Source organism: Trachurus trachurus (assembly GCF_905171665.1).
Source record: "Trachurus trachurus genome assembly, chromosome: 16".
NCBI lineage: Eukaryota > Metazoa > Chordata > Actinopteri > Carangiformes > Carangidae > Trachurus > Trachurus trachurus.
Window position 1 is genome coordinate 33,096,749 of NC_139902.1, and position 20,153 is coordinate 33,116,901.

The window sequence follows — 20,153 nt, forward strand, 5'->3', positions numbered from 1 at the left end:
TAACATTACGAGAATAAAGTCGTAAATTTACGAGAATAAAGTCGTAAATCTACGAGAATAAACTTGTACATTTCCTACGAGAAAAAAGTCATAACATTATGAGAATAAAGTCGTAAATTTACGACTTTGTTCTCAAAGATTATGATTTTTTTATTTATCAATGTGGCCCTGATACTCCGTCGTAGAAAACAGACTAAAGGTGAAGTGTGTGTGTGTGTGTGTGTGTGTGTGTGTGTGTGTGTGTGTGTGTGTCACCATCATGGGGAAGACGACGGCGGCGGCCGAGGCCTTGATGGCCCAGAGGACGATGAGGCAGGTGAGCTGCACCACGGTGAAGACGTGGACCTTCCACAGGGGAACGTAGCGCAGGTAGATCAGGTCGGGCTGGTGCTTCGCCGGCATCCCGAAGAGTCTGATCCGGTCGAAGAGCTGAGGAGGGAACACAACCGGGACCGGGTCAGAACCAGGACCGGGATCAGGATCAGAACCAGGACTGGGTCAGACCAGACCAGTGTTGGGGAGTAACTAATTACATGTCACTGCGTTACGTAATTTAATTACAAAATTGACATAATTGTAATCTGTTACAATAGTGGGGGAAAATGTGTAATCAAATTGCAGTTGCTTTTGGAAATTCCCATTATTACAATTTTAGTTACATTTGAAAAATCACCACAAAAGCTCAAATCAGAGGAGGTGGAGAAAAAAAAGTTTTAAAAAAAATTCTAAAAAAAAAGTGGTAAGATTTAAAAAGAAAAAGAAAAAGAAATCTCAAAAACGATTCTAGAAAAAAAAAGTGGTATAATTTCTCAATTTTTTTTTTTTTTTTTTCAAAAATTCTAGAAAAAAGTTAGGGCCCCCCACCTTGAACCCTTTCAAGGACCTGACTTATCGTCATAGGTGACCCATTTCCAAATTAAAATGGCGAATCGCCAAAAAGCGACTTGTTTGCATCCCTGATTATATCGTCTTTGTGTCGTCTAAAGTTGCTGCTGGAGAGTTAAAACTCTCTCAACAGTTGAGAGCGTTCATTCAAAATTAAAGGGATAGTAGCATTTTTTTAAAGTGGGGTTGTATGATCTCCAAATAGCCCCTAAGTACTTTAATTGCAGTAGAAGACTCTCTGCATTCCTCCCGTTAGCAACACCAGCCCAAAAATTATATTCTAGCGAACAATGGAACTGTGTATTTTTTTTCAGGTAAAACCTCTTTTAGGCCGTGAAAATAGGCCGTTTCTTTGGGTCTGTTCACAACACTGTATGTTGTAAATCTCTGGGCAGGGCTATTATGGGCTGGCGTTGCTAACGGGAGGAGTGCAGAGAGTCTTCTACTGCAATTAAAGTACTTAGGGGCTATTTGTAGATCATACAACCCCACTTTATAAAAAAAATGCTACTATCCCTTTAAGAAAAGTGATCAAAACGTGGCGGACGGCGTGACGGACCTGGATGCCTTTGAGCGAGGACGCGCCCATGTAGAGGAAAACGCCGTAGAGAACCGGCATCGGGATGAACTGAAGGAAGAGAGAGAGAAGGAGAAAATAAAACTCGTCAGTTCCCTGGTAGTCCAGTCATTTTATGAGAAAAGGTTAAACTCCTGATAGGGGAAAGTTTAGAAAAACACCCAAACATATCCCATTTATACGCATGTAAAACATTTTTTTCACATGAATAGGGTAAAATTTTTAACCTTTAGATATCTCCATGAAAATTACTGAGTTGATTACTTACATTGAGACAAACAAAAAATGTATTACAAGTTTTTTGAAATTCTTTGTTAACATGGGCAAATTTGCATAAATTTGCACACATTTGCATAAATCCCACAGTTTTGACGGCACATGTCTAACCCAGCATGAAAATTGGAATGAGTTGACTACATTGGTCAACCGACAAGTTAACCACTTTAAATTTCAAGATGACTGCAATTTTTCAAGATAGCCACATCCTTAGTAGAGCAGGTATGACATGAGCCAACAGTGCATAATCCAATTATCTATGGCTAATTTGCATATTGGGTAGAGCAGGTGAAAATGTCTTGTTCAATCTTGTTAACATATTACAGTTAAAAAACTTAAGGAATGGAACCAATTTAGGCCCATGAGCATTAATAGAGACGGAGCATGTCATACCTGCTCTACTAAGGATGTGGCTGTCTTGAAAAATTGCAGTCATCTTGAAATTTAAAGTGGTTTCGTGTTGGTTGACCGATGGAGTCAACTCATTCCAATTTTCATGCCGGTACCACCACAGCAACTTCATATATACATGTGCCGTCAAAACAGTGGGATTTATGCAAATGTATTCATGTTAACAAAGAATTTCAAAACACTTGTAACTTGCATTTTTTGTTTGTCTTAATGTAAGTAATCAACTCAGTAATTTTCATGGAGATATCTAAAGGTTACAAATTTTACCCTATTCACGTGAAAAAAATGTTTTATGCGTATAAATGGGATATGTTTGGGTGTTTTTCTAAACTTTCCCCTAATGGGATTCTTCGGGGCTTTTTTTCCCTCACTTGAGGAGGATACAAAACCAGTTGAATTTGCTTCTGTTGCAATTTGTTTAACGTTGACCCCTTTTTTGGCCTAAAATTACTGGACTATGGTCTTGTCCAGCGTTTCCGTGGCGACCGATGACTGACCTTGAGGACGGAGGTCATGAAGACGGAGCAGCCCATCAGGATGAAGATCATGAAGCCGGTGACGCGCTGCTCCCTGATGCCCAGGAACTTGGGCTGCTCTCCGGGCGCGGCGCAGCCCGACTCCAGCTTCAGGCTGTTGACGTGGGAGATGGAGAGAACCGTCGCCGCCACGAACCACGGCAACCCCATCACCGAGCACACGCCCAGCATCACCGCCACCACCAGCAGGTCCAGGTGGTAGCCACAGCCCTTCTGCACACACACACACACCAAACACACTTATCGTCACGGCGCTCTGACTCATGCAGTATGTACAAAAGGTCGTCCCTCTGAGCATTATTCCTTTAAGTTTGTTGATATTTCAGGGTATATACAGGAATCTTGAAGTTAATTTCAACACCTTTTTAAGACTTTTTCAAGACCTTCTCAATATTTTTTAACACCTCACCGCCACTTCAAGCTGTAACCATTTACATCAGTGACACTTATAACTTAACAGTTCTAGTTTGTGATAAAGACTAGAGACCACTATGATACAACATCATTCATAATAGGCTGGGATAATAAATCAAAGGCAAATTTTATCAAAAAACAAAACAAAAAAACATCGCTCCACTCAAAAAACAAAAACAACAATCTTCTTTTCTTTTTTATGTACCGGTTCATCTTTGGTTTTTAATAATAGTCTACTTGCCAACAATGAGTACCCGGAAATGTTGAGTACCCCAAAGTTTTATGTTAGAAATATATAGTATGGGTCCCCAGTATTCAGAAACTGCCGGATGCTAACTTATATATATTGGGCAATTAGCACAATTGACATAATTAGCATAAATTAGCATAGTTGCCTATATGGGCAATATTTCAACTAAATTGACTTGGCTGATCTGGGCAATATTGGAGTGGTTGTAGGGGTTATTGATGATGCTGAATCCATTTCTGACATTTTCAAAATTCAAAATGGCTGTCTAAACCGGAAGTGACCAGGTTTTAACCGCCAGTGGGCCGATTTTGATGGATTTCAATCTGGTCACTTCTGGTTTAGACAGCCATTTTGAATTTTGAAAATGTCAGAAATGGATTCAGCATCATCAATAACCCCTAAAACCACTCCAATATTGCCCAGATCAGCCAAGTCAATTTTGCTGAAATATTACCCATATAGGCAACTATGCTAATTTATGCTAATTATGTCAATTGTGCTAATTGCCCAATATATATAAGTTAGCATCCGGCAGTTTCTGAATACTGGGGACCCATACTATATATTTCTAACATAAAACTTTGGGGTACTCAACATTTCCGGGTTCACAATGGGGCCCTATGGGCTGGCAAGTAGACTATAAAATGAATAAATTCACACACTTTTACAATGTTTTTTAGGACTCAAACTCTTGGACAGCTAATTCAGAAAAAATACCTTGAAAATTTAAGACTTTATAAAGTCGTGAAAAGACTTTTTAATACTTTTTAAGGGTCTTAATTTTCCCAAAATTGATTTATCACCTTTAAATTTTTTTTCAAGACCCCGCGAATACCCTGTATTTGTTGTGCATGTGAATTCCCACGCTGCTGAGGTCCTTGAACGCACCACATAGGCATTGATCACCTCAGAGAAGACATCGGCTGAACATCCTCTACAGTGTGTGCGTCCATCGAGCCGTGAGTTATGTTGTTGTATTCATATGTTACACTATGTTGATATTTGTGTTTTATTCATGAGTCAACTGATGACTGTAGTAGTTTTTACCATCAGATTTCATTATGTGATAAACACTTAGCCACTAATGAGTGTCAAACAATTAGCCGCTAACTAGCAATAGCCTGAGTGCCTTATGCTAGGCTACTGTATTACTAATCTTTGATGTTTAAAATACTGTATATTGCATATGCTTATTCTCTGTTTATTGAGTAATGATTACTTTAAGTTCATAGTTGTTATCTGATTAGAGATAGATATCTAGCTCAGTATATTTTATATATACTAAGTTGTACTTTATTTCTAAGTCCTCACCTTCAGCTTGTTCTCCTTCCTGTTGACGATGACGGCCGTGATCTGCTGGTCCATGAAGATGAGGATGGTGCAGAGCAGCGCGGGGACGGCGGCGGCCAGCAGCGTCCACCACGGGTTCGAACCCAGAGGAGAGATCAGCCAACCACGAGTGTTGGACGTCGGCTGGAGAGGACGGACACGGAGACAGAGACGTTACTATGGTGACGCAACACAGTCGTCAACACAGTCCGCCAAGGCTTCAAGGGGCTCCCTAACGTTTTATTAAAATTTTTACCAGTTTTTTATAGAATTTTTAAAAAACGTTTTATGTATTTATTAATTTTTTTTTAGAAATTTTACCACTTTTTCTAGATTTTTTTTGTAATTTTTTTGAGAATTTTTCACCAGTTTCTTCTAGAATTTTTAAAACTTTTTATTCATATATTTATTTTTAGAAATTTTACCACTTTTCTAGAATTCTTTAAAAAACTTGTTTTTTTAAAGAAATCTAGAACATTTTTTTGTAAATCTTACCATTTTTTCTAGAATTTTTTTTTACCACTAATTCACGCCATTGAATTAAAAGTTGTCCCTAACTTTTTCTTAAAATTGTATTTTAGTTTTTTGGAGAAATATTGTTACCACTTTTTTTTATTATTATATTTGTTTTAACTTTTTTTTTTTTTTTAAATATTACCACTTTGTTTTGGGAGAAATTTTTACCAGTTTCTTCTAGAATTTTTAAAAAACTTTTAATTTATCTTTTAGAAATTTTAACACTTTTGAGAATTTTTTTTTTGGGAGAAATTTTTACGAATTATTTTCATTATTATAATTACTTTTTCTAGATTTTATTTTGTAAATCTTTTTGAGAAATTTTTACCAGTTTCTTCTGGAATTTAAAAACTTTCTCTTAATTTTTCTTTTGCATTATTGTAATTTTTTTAATTTTACCACTTTTTCTAGGTCTAATTTTTTTTCTTTAGATTTTATCAATTTTTTCAAGAATTCTTAAAAAACTTTTGTTTTTTTTTTAAAGAAATCTTACCATTTTTTTCTAGAATTGTTTTCTTTTTTTGGATTTTTTTTTTTTTTACCACTAATTCACACCATTGGCCCTAGTTTGAATGTACATTGACTAAAAAAGTAACATTCTTCAGTCTCACTGGTGTTTGCTTCAATGGGAGTCTAATTTGTGTCAATTTAAAAAACTTTGTAAACTTTGTAAAAACTTTTGAGAACCATTGGTCAATACAACTCCAAACATCCTCAGAGAGGTCAGGGGTCAGAGGTCAGGGGTCGGGGGTCAGGGGTCAGGGGTCGGCCGTTACCTCAAAGCGGTCGGGAACGTGGAGTTTAGGTGACGGAACTCCGACCAGGTAGTCGACCACCACCATGATCATGATGGTGAGGAAGACGGCGAAGTCGCTGATGGTCGATCGAACCTGTGAACACAATGACGTCATCAGTACTGTCTCAGTGTGTGTGTGTGTGTGTGTAGGTGTGTGTGTGTGTGTGTCTGTGTGTGTGACAGGTGAACACACCCTGGTGGGGAAGTATCTCCGGGTCTTGAACTGTTTGAGGAAGGAGGAGAGGAAGAAGGTGGTGAAGAAGAGGATGACCGACCAGAAGAGGACGTCGGGCACGTAGGGACCGTCATGGCCGCACGCCGCGCCGACGAACTGACCACGGAAATCCACACACTCCTGAGAGAGAGAGAGGGAGAGAGAGAGGGAGAGAGGAAGAGAGACAGAGGATGTGAGGGAGCTGCAGTTCCTCTGATGTCCACCAGGAGTCTCAATGTTTCCATTCAATCAGGATAGAAAACTACGACTGAGTATTAGGGCCACAATGAGAAAAAAAAAACACACACAGAGAATAAAGTCATAAATTTACGAGAATAAAGTCGTACATTTACGAGAATAAAGTCGTGAATTAACGAGAATAAAATCGTACATTTCCTACGAGAATAAAGTCATAACATTACGAGAATAAAGTCGTACATTTACGAGAATAAAGTTGCAAATTTACGAGAATAAAGTCGTACATTACATACGAGAAAAAAAGTCATAACATTACGAGACTAAAGTCGTAAATTTACGAGAATAAAGTCGTAAATCTACGAGAATAAAGTCGTACATTTACGAGAATAAAGTCGTAAATCTATGAGAATAAAGTCGTACATTTCATACGAGAAAAAAAGTCATAACATTACGAGAATAAAGTCGTAAATCTAAGAGAATAAAGTCGTACATTTCCTACGAGAAAAAAGTCATAACATTACGAGAATAAAGTCGTAAATTACGAGAATAAAGTTGTAAATTTCTTACATGAAAAAAAGTCATAACATTACGAGGATAAAGTCGTAAATTTACGAGAATAAAGTCGTAAATCTAAGAGAATAAAGTCGTACATTTCCTACGAGAATAAAGTCGTAAATTACAAGAATAAAGTTGTAAATCTACGAGAATAAAGTTGTAAATTTCTTACATGAAAAAAAGTCATAACATTACGAGAAAAAAGTCGTAAATCTACGAGAATAAAGTCGTACATTTCATACGAGAAAAAAAGTCATAACATTACGAGAATAAAGTCGTAAATTTACGAGAATAAAGTCGTAAATCTAAGAGAATAAAGTCGTACATTTCCTACGAGAATAAAGTCGTAAATTACGAGAATAAAGTTGTAAATCTACGAGAATAAAGTTGTAAATTTCTTACATGAAAAAAAGTCATAACATTACGAGAAAAAAGTCGTAAATCTACGAGAATAAAGTCGTACATTTCATACGAGAAAAAAAGTCATAACATTACGAGAATAAAGTCGTAAATTTACGAGAATAAAGTCGTAAATCTACGAGAATAAAGTTGTACATTTCCTACGAGAAAAAAGTCATAACATTACGAGAATAAAGTCGTACATTTACGACTTTATTCTCAAAGATTGTGATTTTTTTATTTGTCAATGTGGCCCTGATACTCGTCGTAGAAAACAGACAAAAGGTGAAGTGTGTGTGTGTGTGTGTGTGTGTGATGTCAGACCTTCACACTAAGCTCCTCCCACTGGATGTCCCCTGACGTCAGGTTCCTCCGGCTCCAGATCTGCTGCAGCTCAGCGGAGACGTTGGAGGGAGGAGAGCACTGACACCTGCCACGGGGATGACATCATCAACGACATCATCAACCACATCATCAACCGCATCATCAACTAGAGAATGCATTTCCTGAATGAAATACATGGTGAATGCTGAAAGCTGGACGCTGAATGAACGATATCTACAATTTGCTTCTGACTAGTCATAATTCCAGTTCAAGATATCTTTAATTCACCTCAATTAAAGATATCTACATGTCCCTTTTCAGATATCTGTAATTAAGTTTTGACTAGGTGAAATGAAGTTGTAGATATCTCAAACTGGAATTAGTACTAGTTGTAATTCAGTTACAGATATCTGTAATTCACATAGCGGATATCCGCAACTGAATTGTAGTTATCTGTAATGACAAACCCCATACACATGCATGGCAAAAGTGACGTCATTTGTCCTAGGAAGAACGTAGTTGCAGATATCTGAAATGTTCTTTTTGACTAGAGGCAAAACTGAATTACAGATATCTTGAATAAAAAATCCAACTATTCAAAATGTAATTACGACTAGTCAGAAAGACGTTGTTGATATCTACAATGTTAATTCCGGAGAGTCAAACTTAGCTTTTAAATGTTAAAATGGCTTGCCATAAGGTGTCTGGTTCTGGTCCTTACGTGTACTGGGTGAGGTTGTCCAGGTTCTGGTCCATGTTGACCGGGTAGACCTCCCCCAGGTGGACCAGCTTCTCCAGAGCCTCGTAGATGAAGATGAGGCAGATCAGAGCGGCGAACGCCTCCTCGGTGAAGCGCGTGATGTAGCGGACCAGGGAGCTGGCGTCGGTCGCCACCAGAACCAGGCACAGGAAGGCGGTCCAGAGTCCGATACTGGTCCTCAGGGACAGGTAGGACAGGCCGTAGTCGCTGGGGTCAGAGGTCACAAGTAGTTTGTGTTTTTATTTAGTTTTTCAGTTTAGTTTTAGTTCGTTCAACAAGTGATGAACCAGTTTTTATTCAGGTCGCTTTCACACCAGAGATGTTTTATTTCGCCTTCAATATTCAACATTTTTGTCAAACTGGCCCATTGCCATAATCCCTATAGTCATAGCAGTAGGTTTGTTACCTTTAATTGTCAGTGCAAGCTGTTTTTAGAACGGCGGAGCAGAGCCGTGAGCTGCTCAGAGCTACGCTACGGAGGCTCATTATGGGATTTATTTTATTTTTTTATTTTATTTTTATTTAAGGAGGACAATGCACATTAATGGACATAATAAAATGTAAAAGTGCCAGTGTTAGCCAACGGCTAGTTTCCGACTGTAGTCCTCCTGGCAAGGTGTTAAAAGCCATTAAAATAAACACAAGGACATAACAACAGAATTCATAAAACAGGAAAAACACACATGTATCCAACAGAAACCAACAGACAAAAAAACTACAAAGAGAGACAATTAACATGACGCTACTACGACAAAAGAAAAAACAAAAAAAAAGACTGTTTATGGATGGATAAGATGGATGAAGATGCAACAATGCAAGACCAGGACTTTCTTGGTTTCCCTCATCAAACTCATCAAATACACAATCCAACAACTCCACAACGCTCTGGTGGACAAGTTGTGAGCTGCACATTCACCACGCTATGAGATAATAACACAACGTTACCACACAGAGTTGTTTTAGAGGGAAATACAGAGACTGCTTGATGAAAAACTGTCCCTGAAGGCAACATGCACCTAGCCAGGCTAGCGCCGCCTACTGGTTCCGGCAAATTTCATTTGCCTCAAACATGTAGTCAGGACACTAGCAATGCGTTTCGGTTTGCTCCGTCCGCTCCAATCAGCGAACAGACGGGTAAGTGAAGGCGATGACGTTGAACTCAAGCGCTCAAGATTAACCTATGAGCTTAACCGGTGTATAGCACACGTGACCACCAAGCAGCAGCGATTAGTTGAAGCAAATGTAAGCAACCGCCTCCCGGAAGCAAACGAATCCCTATGGCTCGTGTTCAGACGCTTTTTGAAATGTAATGAAATAAGCGGCTGATGCATCAGGCTAACATGCACCAGAGGTTTTGCATGAATTTCCCTCTAAAACAACTCTGTCTGGTAACGTTGTGTTATTATCTCATAGCCTAACCCAGGGATTCCCAAACATTTTCATGGTTCGGTCATTGGGGGTGCGTCAGCCAAGTTGGGAGGTAGAAGGTGGTGCGCGGCATGAAAAGTTTGGGAACCGCTGGCCTAACCCATCCAGATTTAAAACCACTTTTACAAAATGTTTTGAAAGTTTTTCTTCCTCTTTTTCCTTTTCAATTGTTATTGCTCTGGTTTTCTCTAATTTTCCAACAGGACCTTAAACACTTCGTATCCAACACTGAACACTGTGTCGACACTGCAGTGGGTCCATAGAGGCCAGTGACCGTCGGTTGGTGAACTGTCTGGAGGTCACAGATAGATAAGACGTCCTGACCTCTGAGCCAATCAGAGAGCAGGATTTATCAGTGGCTGAACACAGAGTTAACCAATACTCCACCAATCAGTAACCACCGATGACTCAAGTGGCCCAATTCAGATTTTTTCCACTCAAGTGGCGTAGATCGGACTTGGGACAAATACGCATGGAATCAGATGTTGTCAGATCAGATTAGCCCCCGTTATTTGTGGAAATAAATCAGATACAAAGCACCAGACTCTCCTTCCTTTATAATTATTATTCCAATTATAACGTGACCTAATAAATCTCCCGTCTTTAACAAAGTTCACCATCTTATTTCATCTTCAGAGGGTGGGAGCCGGACGGGGCGCGCCATGCCCATTGGTCAATTTCTATGCAGGCCCACGGCTGATAGACTGAATGGATTTTTTTGGTTCTTTTTGCTATTTATATTGTGTATATCGGACCACAGGACCATAATCGCTGTATAAACGATGTTAATAATAATTACCAATGCTCCAAATCGTAGACCATAGCTTTAAACAACTGTATTCTATACATTCACTTAGTCGAATAAAAATTGAGTTCAAATAAAATGCAGCATATAAAAATATCTGAGTGGGCGCATCTTGATTGATGGCCACGAGTCGCCAGAAATTTGTGATGTCAAAATGGGGTCACGAGCCAAAAAAGGTTGGGAACTGCTTTAGTGTTGAAAGAGGCTGTTAGTCATCAATTAAAAGTGACTTCAACCTGAGTGTTCTCAAAAGACTATTTGCAACTCAGATTTATTGATTCTAGTTTGAAGCTATTTTTCATTTGATGTGTTCTTACTAATAGATGTTGTCAAATTAAAGAGCAACTAAACTCCTCAGTTTTGGATGACGTGCTCTAAGCTTGAAATTAAAAAAAATGCCTTGATTATGGGCGGGACTCCAGGAGCACTCTCCGATCCGATCCCCCCTCCCCCCTGCGCCGCAGTTACACCCACAAATCACACGAAGGAGAAAAAAAAGTAATAAACACACATCGACACTTCTGCTATAGCGCTCGGGGCAGAGCCGCTAACGATTCCCATCCAGGCAGCTGCAAGCAGCCGTTAGCCGCAGCAGAGCAGCTAGAGTGCCTAGAGCACTGGAAAAGAGAGTAAGGACAGCATCGGTCCAATGGCAGCGCCTCCTGGTGGAGGAATATGGGTTTTGCAAAAGCGCCCAAGAACTGACATCTCTGCATTGTTGGTGAATGAGCAGTGTGGTGTTTTCAATGATTTAAGGACATTTATAGATCACCCACGTTAATAGCATCATTGAGGATCCTTTACAGATAAATATTAACACATAGGTGAGTAAAAAAAAACAACAAAAAAAAACAGTTGTCTACATTAATGTTTCAATCTACATTTTGTAATAAACAAATTCTAAGTATAATCTGATATGACCAAGACACCTAAAAACAAAAACACGGCCGTTTTCATCAATTTACAAGCAAGTGGTCAACACACATACATTGGAGTGAATGGGTTTTCTGGGTGCTTTTGTAATACCCATATCCTGCCACTAGGGGCGCAAAACCCTTAAACCCTTAAACCCTTAAAACCTTAAACCCTTAAACCCTTACCACGGGAGTCAATGGTGGTGTCCTTACTCTCTTTTCCAGTGCTCTAAGTGCCTAGCAGCCATTAGCCACAGGCAGCAGCCGGTGCCGATTGGGAGCTGGTGGCCGATGACGAAAGCTGCCTCCAAAACGTCATCTGCCTCCATCTCAGCCAATAGAAAAATGTGATTGTAATAGCCGTGTTTCAACCCATAGAGGGCAGTCACTCTGACATTTTTACTACAAAATACACCAAATTGAAATATTTTGACTAAAATGTCAAAAGTTGGACCAGAATCAATCGACAACACTACTTCATACCCAAATATATTTGTTTTCAGCAGAAAAAAGTGGTTTAGGAGTTTAGTTGCTCTTTAAATGGCGTATCATTATACAGTCATTCTGTAACTATGATACATTTGGAATTGGGTGGGGGCCTCTAAATAATATTGTGGTTGGAGCTCTGCCAAGTGGAGTAGAGTGGAGCTGGAACTGTATAGTGGAACAGGGGATCTGATGCAGCTGCATCCCCCCTGGAGGGCGACGGCCTTTGACTCCCGGTTCAATTTCCAGAGTCAACACCGAGGACAAACTCTTCAGCCAATCAGCCGAGGCCATTGATCCAGAGCTGGTGTCTATAAGAAGCAGCTTGCCCCTCCTGTCTCTGTCTGTCTCTGTCTCTGTCTCAGACATCATGCGTCCCTCCTCCTCCCCCGTTCTGCTGCTGCTGCTGGCGCTGGCCGGCCTGGCCTGGCTCGGCTCGGCTCTGCCGGTGGACGACATGTCCGCCGAGCTGAAGAAGGTCCAGACCGTGGTGGAGGAGCTGAAGGCCCAGAGACGAGGTGAGAGACACCTGAGCTGTTCCCAACCCTCTGAGGTCAGGGGGGGGAATTATGTTTTACTGCATCAAGGGTTTCTCCAGACTGCTGAAGGGTAGCCACGTAATTCTCCTTTTTTAAATCGAAAAGGGGACATTTCAGCCTTTCAGACGAGCTCTCCAGTCTTAAAATCCAGGGTCCAATAGGAGATCCGTGCATCAGGATTTTCGGAAAAAATCAGCCATAAATGTAATAAATAAAACGTAGATTTACAATTTGTGCATTTTCCTGAACTGGGAGGATGGATAAAATAAATTATTTCACATTTTGAAACAGAAGTTGAATAGAGAATTGAAAATATAGAAGAAATCTATACTAGGGATGGATCGATTTTTGGCATGGCAGATAATATCAGCCAATATTCGACATTTTTCGGTCGAATCGGTATCATCCATTTTTTTTTTACTGATGACCGATGAAATAAATGTATGTTTTAAATGCACTCCTTTGGCTCTGATGTAGCCGTCTATCTGCCTGAAGTCACCACTCTTGGGTATAAAACAATGTCCCGCCCACTGAAACAAGATCTGTGTTGGAGTTCTAAAAAAATGTAAGGTCCTTTTACCACAGATTTTCACAAAAGAAACAGTTTCCTGTATTCAGTATAATTCCAGGTGTGTTATTCTAAACTCTGACACCAAAGTTTCTTTTGATTTTTACCACAGATGAATATCGGTTCTAATTATCAGTTATCGGTTTCCTTAATTACTAATAATCGGTGCTCTGTTGCTTTGTATGATCGAGATTATCAGACAATCAGCGTAAATGCAATAAAAAATGTGTATATTTACCATTTGTGCATCTTACTCAAGCTAAGACCAAGACATGGGCCTGATATCAGTCCCTCCAGGAATTTGCGATGTTGCGATCGCAAATTCAGCCAATCCCCTCGAATTTTTGCGATCTTGCAATTTTGTACAATCACCGCAACTTTTCCGCAAATTGGACCAATTGTCGGTGCTTTCCGCGAGTTACGCAGCAGAGAGTGCGAGTCTGGACGGAGCGGTGGTTGAAAGTGAGTCCACGGAGGAACAGTGTGGCTGGGCTGATGGCAAGAAACTTGATACAACGTGCACAAAGTGATAAGTAAAGGAACACAAGCTGAGTTGAACATGTTCAGTGTGTGAGTTGTCCTGGTTGACCACCCGAGGCTGTGTCAACCCCACAGCACTCGCCGAGAGGGAATCCAGTGAGTGCGCCACTGCAGGGCCGGAGCGGAGCAGCCGGCGGCCAGGTGCCCCTTCCCCCATCCTAAGGCCCTGGCCCTGGACTTGAGTAGCCACCCTCCCCTTTTTATTCAAAGACTGGACTGTTTTAATGGCATTTTAAACAGTTCTTTTACCACGATTTTTAAACAGACATTTTAATTAAAAGTAAAACAACTTTCAACTCTAATTTTCCTGTGCCTTTCTTAAAGCAGAAGTGAGTGATCCGGTCGTTTTCGCTAATGCTGCGTTCCAGGCAGGCTTTTGAAATCGTAAATTACAGCTTCAAGTCACAACTTACGACTTTGTAGCGTTCCAGGCAACCCACTCGTGTTTTTCCGACCTGTTTTACCGGTGAAAGTCACTATAACGGCCACTCGTAACTTCCGACCGGTGAACTCGTACCAGATCGAACTGGTACCACTTCACGGTCGGAAAAATACGAGTTTCCTTGAACGCACCATAACAGTCCTCGTCGCTACGTCACCACATTCACGGCGTTCCTTGGCTGCACACACAGCCCTGCATGCTGTTCTCTCTCCTCATTGGATAAAAACTGTAGGATACGATAAATGTTTTCTCTTCGGCTCAGAGCAGAGCAGAGGGACTGACAGACCCGTGTTTCAGACCAAACACTCTATGTAAGTGATTGCTGTCGGAAGATATAACTATTTAAGACTTATATTAACACAAATATATCACTCACTTCTGCTTTAACAAGTGGAAAATTGCTGGTATAACAGGACCTAACATTATTTTGTGACATCTCAAAGTTTTCAATTTTCCTTTGATTTTTAATTATTCAGAACAAAACTGCAACTTTTTTTTGCAACTTTCGCTGTTTCCCGCAATTTAATCGCAACAAAAGCACTTAAAACATCGCAACATTCACCGCAATTTTTTTCAAAATGTGGCCGCAAAATCAGGCATTTTAGGCCGCAACAATCACAAAAAAAGCCAGCGAAATCCTGGAGGGACTGTGATATGGAAGGAGAAAGTTTGTTCTCTGCAGGACACAAGACCAAAAAGCCTCTGCACCCAGTGGAAAAGTCAGGCTTGTTTTCTTGTCGGGCATTTTTGTAAATAGGCTAATGTAAATAATATATTTTGTATCAGAGTTAGAGCCCTTATTCTTTCCCCTCTGATCCCCAAGACCTCAAAGTACAGTTATATAGTGTCTAAAAACAAGTTTAGAATAATTTTCTGTGTGAAATTTTGTTTCCGTTTTTTATTTTCCTTCCTTTTTCTGATCATTTAGCTATTCCTACGTTCATATGACAGCACTACATCATGGATATTCTGAAAGCGCAGGTTGTCCTGAATAAAAGGATGTCAGTAACTTGATGGTACATCACAGGGCTGAGGTTTTATAAGGGTTAATACACAAGGAGACCAGGAGAGAGAAATGCAGAAGAACATGTCACAGACTCTGACTGTGGTCTGTCTCCTGTCTGACAGAGATGAGCGAGCGTCTGGAGGAGGCCGAGAGGGAGCTGAGGACAGTCCGAGGTGAGATCCGACACACAAACATGTAAACGGTAAAACAGAACCTCAACGATTGGACGACTGGGTTGTTTTGTTTTGTACAGAAACACCTAAAGTGGCCTTCGCTGCCTCGCTGGGAGGAAACGGCCTGGTGAAGACCACCAACGGGAATCTGGACCTCGTCTACAAGGACATCCTGACCAACGTGGGCGGGGCTTACAACTCCGAGACAGGTGAGGTCACTGCTCTATAAACCAAGATGCCCCATGAGAAGCTGCTCCAATGATATGAAATGGTTCAGCTTCACTTCCTGTCTCCTAAAGTGGGCGTGGTCACTGTCCCTCCACCTCGTGTTGTTAACGTGTGTGGATTTATAAAAGTTGTCAGTAGAGGAAAGTGAGATATTTATATTTTCTTATGATAACATTAAATATTCACACAGCTAAAAGTCATTTTCCACAGTCCTATTTAGCATGACGAAAAGTCATTTTTGTGGGCGTTCGCAAACGTTTGTTTGACGTTGCCTAGGAGATCTGTGCCAAATCTGGCGAGATAAGAGTGTGTTGTTGAGACAGAGACAGGTCTGGAACAAAGTTCATTTTCTCCTGATGTGTCCGTCTGAAAATTGCCATTTTAGTGTCAAAATGGTCAGAAGAGATGTGGTTTGTGAAAAATGAGTCCAATATTTACATAGGTTAGGCTACTATGGGGCAAAAGAATCGACCGTAATCTGTGTTCAGATCCACTTCTCTCATTGGAGTGAATAGAGTCTAGACTACGCTGGTCCCCTAAAGGGGGAGGAGTCATGGTCTGCTGGTCTCCTAAAGGGGGCGGAGTCACGGTCTGCTGGTCTCCTAAAGGGGGCGGAGTCACGGTCTGCTGGTCTCCTATAGGGTGCGGGGTCATGGTCCCCTGGTCTCCTAAAGGGTGCGGGGTCACGGTCCGCTGGTCTCCTAAAGGGGGCGGAGTCCCGGTCTGCTGGTCTCCTAAAGGGGGCGGAGTCACGGTCTGCTGGTCTCCTAAAGGGGGCGGAGTCACGGTCCGCTGGTCTCCTAAAGGGGGCGGAGTCACGGTCCGCTGGTCTCCTAAAGGGGGCGGAGTCACGGTCCGCTAGTCTCCTAAAGGGGGCGGAGTCACAGTCCGCTGGTCTCCTAAAGGGGGCGGAGCCATGGTCTGCCAGTCTCCTAAAGGGGGCGGGGCCGTGGAGAAGCCCAGTGACATAGATACAGGAAGCTGATTCATAGTGGAGCGTCTTGGTTTCATCTTCAGTCACTCCGTCGTCCACATCATCGCCCCCCCCTCACTTCCTGTCTCCTCGTCCCTCCAGGTGTGTTCACAGCACCGATCCGTGGAGTTTACTACGTCCGCTTCACAGCCAACGCTCCCACCGACTTCCCCATGAGCGCCGTGCTCTACAAGAACGACGCCACCGCGCAGCTCATCGTCCACGAGCAGCCGTCAGGAGAGGGCAGCGACACGGCGTCCAACGGCGCCACCCTGCTGCTGGAGCAGGGCGACACGCTCAGGATGAGGCTGTGGCACGAGACTCAGATCTGGGACAACAGCAACCACCACAGCACCTTCAGCGGCTTCCTGCTCTTCCCCATGTGAGGAGAATCAGACCGGACCAGAACTGGACCCGGTCCTGGTCTTTGGTCCTTGTCCTGACAGCTTTAAATGTTCATGTCAAATTTTATTATTGTGCCATTCATACATCCATATGCCCCGCCCACATGGGCTTGCAAAACACCAAGAAAACAATCAAGGACTAGAGTACACCATCAGCAAATCAATGAAACAAACAAACAAAAATACAATCAGATCATCTTTAGAGGAAAGAACGAAGAGAAATCAATACCAAGCTTCAAAGGAGTTGATCAAAGATTAATTAAACAAACTATCCTGTCTTCTTTTCCAGGCTTTAGAAATAAAAATTAGCAGACATTGAAATAAAACAACAATTCCAGTTTTTTGAAAACATTAATCTGTCATCAGTTTATTGACCTGAAAAGGATCAATACCAAGACATGAAAACATCTGTGTGTGTGTGTGTTGACAGGGTGGATGAAGCTCCAGCTAAGTCTGATGCTGAAGCTGAACTCAGATCTCTTCAGGAGTCGGTGAAGCAGCTTCAGGCCCAGAACCTCGGTAAATTCATCTGATTTAATCCCAAGAGTTTTTCTTATATTTAATTTAATATTTACATTAGTTTCATCTTTAACCCGTGTGTGTGTGTGTGTGTGTAGGGGTCAAAGAGCGTCTGGAGTCCACAGAGAGTGAGCTGAAGGCCATGAGAGGTCAGTGACTGTGTGTGAGCTGTGGAGGAGCAGCGCAACCCAGTGGAAATTGCTTTTAAATAATGAGACAGAAACATGGATGTTGTGTTATTTCTAATATCCTTCTTGTTTTGGTAACAAATCAGTTTTTTCTTTTTCCTGCAGAGGTGCCGAAGGTGGCGTTTGCAGCTTCCCTCGGAGGAAACGGTCTCCAGAAGACGACGTCAGGAAGCAAATACCTCATCTACAAAGACGTGCTGACCAACGTGGGACAGGCGTACGACTCTGAGACGGGTCAGCAACAAAACACACTCAAAACCAAACATGTTTCATCGTGTTTAAAAATCGCAAATATTTCCACAAGACGAAAATCAATTCTTTTTTGTTTTGCCTCAAAACTAATTTAGCTCAAATTTAAACCAGAACAGGTTTTATTTCCCTGTACATTAACTCCTCGTCCCTCCAGGTGTGTTCACGGCGCCGATCCGTGGAGTTTACTACGTCCGCTTCACAGCCAACGCTCCCACCGACTTCACCATGAGCTCGGCGCTCTTCAAGAACAACGACATCGTTCAGCTCATCGCCCACGAGCAGCCGTCAGGAGAGGGCAGTGACACGGCGTCCAACGGCGCCACTCTGCTGCTGGAGCAGGGCGACACGCTCAGGATGAGGCTGGAGCAAAACACTCAGATCTGGGACAACAGCAACCACCACAGCACCTTCAGCGGCTTCCTGCTCTTCCCCATGTGAGGAGAACCAGACCAGACTGGACCAGAACTGGTCTTCGGTCTCGGTCCTGACAGCTTTAAATGTCCATGTCAAATCTTCATCATCACTGTGTGAAGCTGTCTGATGTTCAGGTCTGATTAAATGACTAAGCTTCATTGAGACAATAAAAACAGCCTCAGACTTTCTGTTCAAACACAAACTCTCTGAGTCTTCATCAAACCTGGACCGAACTGATCCAACTCTCCACACACACACACAGACAGAGTAGACCAGTGTGAACAGAGCTGCCGACTGTTGGCCGGTCAAAGTACTGCAAGTGGGCCAACCAATCACAGCGCAAAGCTGGTTAGAAACAAGACGATCAGTGACATCATTATCACTGAGGTGAGGAGTCATTGTTCAGCCTCCATACTGTTCTGGGGTCAGATGTCAGAAACAAGCAGAGATGAATATAATGTCTCCTCCCTGTATCCAGATCTACTACACTACTACACTACTATACTACACTATGTTATGCTTTTCATTACTATACTACCCAACCCTACGCTACCCTACACTACACAACCCTTCATTACACTACCCTACCCTTCACTACCCTACGCTTCACTACCCTTCACTACCCTACCCAACCCTATACTACCCTTCACTACCCAACCCTACACTACCCTTGACTACCCTTCACTACCCAACCCTTCACTACCCAACCCTACACTACCCTTCACTACCCTGCACTACCCAACCCTACACTACCTTTCACCACCCTGCATTACCCAACCCTACACTACCCTTCACTACCCTTCACTACCCAACTCTTCACTACCCTTCACTACCCAACTCTTCACTACCCAACCCTACACTACCCTTCACTACCCAACTCTTCACTACCCTGCATTACCCTACCCTTCACTACCCTTTACTACCCTTCACTACCCAACTCTTCACTACCCTTCACTACCCAACCCTACACTACCCTTCACTACCCAACCCTACACTCCCCTTCACTACCCAACCCTTCACTCCCCTTCACTACCCTTCACTACCCAACCCTACACTACCCTTCACTAACCAACCCTACACTACCCTTCACTACCCAACCGTACATTACCCTTCACTACCCAACCCTACCCTTCACTACCCAACCCTACACTACCCTTCACTAACCAACCCTACACTACCCTTCACTACCCAACTCTTCACTACCCAACCCTACACTACCCTTCACTACCCAACCCTTCACTACCCTACACTCCCTCTTACTACCCTTCACTACGCTACACTACCCAACCCTACACTGTTCTTTCCCATGTGAGGAACCACACTCACAACTATACTACTACTATACAAGTACAGTACTACTCCTCCTACTACTAAACTACATATAATACTAGTACTCTAGTACTACTTCTACATTTCTACACTACTACCTGCAGTCTCAGATTTAATTAGTCAATCTTTTTTTTTTTTTTTTTTTTAAATCTCCTTGAATCTTTACTTCACTTGGTTCCTGTCTGCAGAATGCAGATAATCAGGAAATAAACTTGAACCCCCGTGACCTTTGACTTGTGAACTCCTCTCCTGGTCCATTTACAACGGTTTGTATTTCAATTAATTGTCCTCACTATTAAATCACTTTGTGAATTATTTGGCCTAAAAAATATCCAGAGGCTTTCAAATGTCTCAGGACAAAGGAACGTTGGATGTTTAGACTGAAATATTATCTGTCGATCCGCTGATTATCGGTCAGAAACACTGCAACAGCAACTGCATCAGCATCTTCTCCTCTTGAATAACTCTGACGTGTTTTCCTGGAAATATTTGAGTTTTGAAACAC

General features: G+C 41.9%; 2 protein-coding genes across 4 annotated transcripts in view; one reads left to right on the forward strand and one right to left on the reverse strand.

Moving 5' to 3' along the window:
* The window catches only part of LOC310999002 (sodium bicarbonate cotransporter 3-like), a 70,970-nt gene that overhangs the window by 5,337 nt on the left and 45,480 nt on the right, over positions 1–20,153 (reverse strand). For all 3 annotated transcript variants that reach the window (XM_083989287.1, XM_083989286.1, XM_083989285.1), the window contains 8 exons: positions 8,402–8,647; positions 7,681–7,786; positions 6,184–6,345; positions 5,971–6,084; positions 4,661–4,822; positions 2,647–2,898; positions 1,445–1,513; positions 256–429 (listed from right to left, as the gene is read on the reverse strand). In XM_083989287.1, coding sequence (XP_083845413.1) covers positions 256–429; positions 1,445–1,513; positions 2,647–2,898; positions 4,661–4,822; positions 5,971–6,084; positions 6,184–6,345; positions 7,681–7,786; positions 8,402–8,647 — 1,285 coding nt within the window. The remainder of the gene's footprint in view (positions 1–255; positions 430–1,444; positions 1,514–2,646; positions 2,899–4,660; positions 4,823–5,970; positions 6,085–6,183; positions 6,346–7,680; positions 7,787–8,401; positions 8,648–20,153) is intronic.
* On the forward strand, positions 12,444–18,343 carry LOC310999149 (complement C1q tumor necrosis factor-related protein 4-like; the record flags this gene model as incomplete). The annotated part of the gene is made up of 8 exons (XM_083989473.1): positions 12,444–12,591; positions 15,291–15,341; positions 15,422–15,550; positions 16,645–16,924; positions 17,377–17,465; positions 17,564–17,614; positions 17,759–17,887; positions 18,060–18,343. 8 exons carry the CDS (start codon positions 12,444–12,446, stop codon positions 18,341–18,343), a joined length of 1,161 nt encoding a protein of 386 aa, XP_083845599.1.